The sequence below is a fragment of the Mesitornis unicolor genome, unplaced genomic scaffold (genome assembly GCF_000695765.1).
Source record: "Mesitornis unicolor isolate BGI_N332 unplaced genomic scaffold, ASM69576v1 scaffold24197, whole genome shotgun sequence".
Classification (NCBI taxonomy): domain Eukaryota; kingdom Metazoa; phylum Chordata; class Aves; order Mesitornithiformes; family Mesitornithidae; genus Mesitornis; species Mesitornis unicolor.
In genome coordinates this window covers 1-3,961 of record NW_010196114.1, presented here as the reverse complement: position 1 = coordinate 3,961, position 3,961 = coordinate 1, and the positions used below count along the sequence as shown (strand labels likewise).

General features: G+C 54.8%; 1 protein-coding gene across 1 annotated transcript in view; it reads right to left on the bottom strand.

Moving 5' to 3' along the window:
• Positions 1 to 2,705, bottom strand: part of LOC104543702 (dysferlin-like) — a gene marked incomplete at its 3' end in the record, with an annotated part of 9,570 nt that extends 6,865 nt beyond the window's left edge. The window contains exons 1-5 of the mRNA XM_010188371.1: positions 2,592 to 2,705; positions 1,967 to 2,133; positions 1,569 to 1,683; positions 1,333 to 1,438; positions 624 to 742 (exon numbers count right to left, since the gene is read on the bottom strand). Coding sequence (XP_010186673.1) covers positions 624 to 742; positions 1,333 to 1,438; positions 1,569 to 1,683; positions 1,967 to 2,133; positions 2,592 to 2,705 — 621 coding nt within the window. The remainder of the gene's footprint in view (positions 1 to 623; positions 743 to 1,332; positions 1,439 to 1,568; positions 1,684 to 1,966; positions 2,134 to 2,591) is intronic.
• Between the last annotated feature and the right edge of the window lie 1,256 nt (positions 2,706 to 3,961).

Below are 3,961 nucleotides of genomic sequence, written 5' to 3'. Positions count from 1 at the left end.
AGCAAGGAGGGGGCCACATCCTGCCCAGACCTGGGTAGCACCAGCATCTCCATCTTCCCAGTGTCCCCTTTGCTCTGCCACCACCTCTGATCCCCCCCAGGGCCACCACGGCTCTGGCACCATGGGACATCCTGTTTGGGACATCAGTCACAAGCCCATGAAGGTTTTTGGTCCCCAGAGCTGTGTCACCTCCCTGTGGCACTTTGGCAAATGTGGTAGCAGGGGTTCCCCATGCTTTTCATCCACAATTATCCAGAAAAAGTGCTGGAAAAGGAAGAGAACTTGCTTTGGGGGGAGGCAGTGCTGTGGTGCCATTTGCAGTCCAATTGCACCACCTAGAGGGAAGCAGCACTAGCACAGGGGACAAACTGGGGACCTCCGCCAGCCCCGGGCTCCCCAGTTGCTTCGTGGCACTGCTGGAGGTCTCTGTCCCAACCAAGCATCCCTGGAGTGGTCTCCACTTCCAGATGTTGACCCCATGGTGGAAACCACAGAGGCTCCAGCACGGAGGCCACAGGACCAGGCTCCGAATGACAGCAGGTCTCTGCAGAGGGTGCATCTCCACCAGGGACACGGCCCCTGGCCCCCTCCTCTCCCCGACCCCATTTTTCCCCCATGCGCGCCGTGCCCCGGGGGCGGAGCCGCACCCAGCGCCGGCGCCGGTTGGTGTGGTACATCTTCTCGGCCGGCACCCAGGCCTTGGGCTTGCGGTCGGGGGGGATGGTGATGCCGTACTCCCAGCCTGGCAGAGAAGGGGACACCGAGGTGAAGGCGGGAGAAGAGCCCCCCACCAGGGACCTCTCTTCACACATGTCCAGGTTGGAACAGCTTTAATAGCAAAGGTTTATCCCAGTTTGCTGGTCCACGCAGATGATGATGTTCTGATGCGAGATGGTCCCTCTGGACCCAACGGGGATGTCCCTTTGGGGATGGCTTCATGGTGTCCCACCAGCCCTTGGCTCAAAGTCACAGCTCCAGGACTCTCCTCTCTGTCTTTCCTCCCTCAGACAACCCCAGCCCTTGAGATCATCTCAGATGCTCTCTGGCCTGATGCTTTCCATTTCCTTTTCACCAGATCTTCCAGAAGAACAGCCCGGACCATCCCCAGAGCAAGCAAAGCGCTGCCGCTGGGGCTCCCCACCCCACAGCCCCAGAGCAAAGGGGAGAGGGTACCCCCGGGGTCTGATCTCCTTCTCCTGAAGCCAGAGGGCAGCTCACAGCCATGAAGGGTCTGTTAACACCCCTGCTGCTGTCATCAAAGGAAACACCACGATGGGCAGAGCAAAGGGGATGGGAAACAGGGCCTGGACACCCAAAATTGCTTTCCCATACCTTTCTCATCCACGGCTCTGTTGAGGTCAGTGTCCCACTCCACATCTTCCCATTTCCAGCCCGCAGGACACTCAATCTCATCCTTAGGCAGCACCTTCTCCCCGTTCTGTGGGATGCAGGGATGTTGTCAACCAAATGGTACCCAGGAGATGCCCAAATCTCCCCTGAGCACCCCCGGTGCTCCCTGCCCCTGCCTGGGGGGTGACTCTGCCCTCAACTGCCTGTGTCATCCTTACCACGTCAGTGTAGGCATCAGTCATGTGGATCCACTGCCCTCCAGGCAGCCGGACCTGGTTCTCAAACACCTCCTCCACGAAGCTCAGGTGCCCGGCATCCACATCATGCAACAACCTGCACCCCAGGGAGATGCACAGCGTCAGGGGGTGCCCCCCTACTCCCTGGGTGCTGGGGCCATGGTGTCCATGAGCGCCCGTGCATCACCCCAGGGACATCACCCAGCACAGAGACGATGCATTTTGTATTAATAACGTTGCCTACATATGGGATGAGGAACCCCCATGGCACCCCAGACCTCCATCATCCATCTTTCTGGGTGCCCTTGCCACCAGCGTAGCATCTGCTGAGGTTTTTGGGGTGCCCAGGCTCTGCTATTTTGCAGAAAACCACCACTCACGTCTTCTCCGGGCAGATGAACCAGTCCCCGGCCCAGGTCCAGCCCGTGGAGGGGCGGAAGCTGTCCTTGGGCAGCTTGATCTTGCCGGTGACGTCTGAGTATTTGGGGTAGGTCAGGCCGGTGGTGCCCCAGTTCCCCACCAGCGCCAGCTTGGTCTGGTTCTCATACTGTGGGAGCAAAACCAGTGAGGTTGTTGCGGTGAAGGCACCAAAAACCATGAATAATTCTGAAATCTCATGAATAATCCTTCTGAAATCCCATGAATAATCCTCCTGAAATCCCATGAATAATCCCTTCCTTTCTGGACAGCCCCATCCCAAGGAGACATCTCCTAGGAAAAGCCTCATAATGCCAAAACCAGCCCCCCATCCCCATGGACACCCCCATTTTTGCCCCCCAGCAGGCAGAAGGAGGTGCAAAGCCATGATGTGGCTTTAAGGCTCATTATCAACCTTCTCCTCAGCCTTTCAAGCTGGATGCTGATGGAAATGGCTTCTTATGGTTGGTAGGGGCTGATGTGACCCCTCAACATCCTGCCCACCCCCTCTCCTCCATGATGGAGGCAATGCCCATGCTGGATTGACAAAATAAAACCCCTTTAGGGTGGTCCCTGTGAGATGCTCACAGTTTCGGCGAAGACAGAGAGCTTTCCCTCGGCGTATTGGTTAAACTCCTTCTCGTCGACAGAGAGCCCAAACCAGAGCTGGACCCGGATCTGGGCTGGGATCTTCGGACCCATGGCCTCCTCCTGGGGGTACTGCAAAAGGCAGAGCCCCGTTAATGTGGTAAAATCATCAAATCACAGCATGGTTTGGGATGAAAGGGACATTAGAGCTCATCCAGTCCAACCCCTGCCACGGGCAGGGAGCAATACCCTCAAGGAGGATATTAATGGGGGACACTGGGGATGTGAGGCTGGGGGTGGTGGGTATGAAGCCCCCATAGGCTGGGGAGTCGGTGGGACACAGAACATCCCAAATTGGGACTACATCAAGAGCACACAGAGCCCTTTGGGGACTGAACCACAGAGTCATTAAGGCTGGAAAATACCTTTAAGATCAAATCCAACACCAACCCAACCCCACCAAACCATGTCCCCAAGTGCCACATCCACCACTTCCTGAACCCCTCCAGGGATGGAGACTCCACCACTGCCCTGGGCAGCCCCTGCCAGTCCCTGAGAACCCTTTCAGTGAAGAAACTTTTCCTAAGATCCCATCTAACCCTCCCCTGGTGCAACTTGAGGTCGTCCCCTCTCATCCCATCACTTGTTACTGGGGAGAAGCTTCCCCTTCAAGTGATGCTACCTTTCCATCCAGAGCTGAAGTGCAGAAATAACCAATATATTCTGGTTCACCTTTTGCTGCCAGCTGGGTTTTGGGGTGTATTCAGTTTGGTTTATTGCACTTTATTTTGTTAGAGGTGGTTCAGCACTGATCGCCTGCTCCCGAGCTGGCACTCAGCGAAAGGCCAAAGAAACAGCATTGGAGATGTGAGATGTTCAGTAAGTGCCTGGCAGAGGAGGCCACAGCTCTGGGGTGGCAGAGTCAGGAATTTGGTTAAAAAAAAGAATATATATATTTAAAAGTGACACATGGGCCAAAGCGCACCCATCCTCACTGCCCTGGAACTTGGAGGAAATGTGAAGATATTCCCTGGGATCTGCTGTAGATCCATGCAGAGAGGAGTCGAACTCCACCAGAAGCATCACCAGATCGACCATTTAGGAACCAGTTCAACAGGGTGGAAACTGGGGCTGGTGTCCCTGGAGCCCTGGCTGAAACCAGTTGTGTTGGGACTTCAGGTTTCCCTCCATGACAGAGAGGTAGAGATGATAGAGGTGGAGATGATAGAGGTGGAGATGATAGAGGTGGAGATGATAGAGGTGGAGATGGAGGTAGATATAGAGAGATATAGATATGTAGATACAGATATGTATGGATATATAGATAAATATACATATATATATTTAGATTTATATAGATTATAGATTAT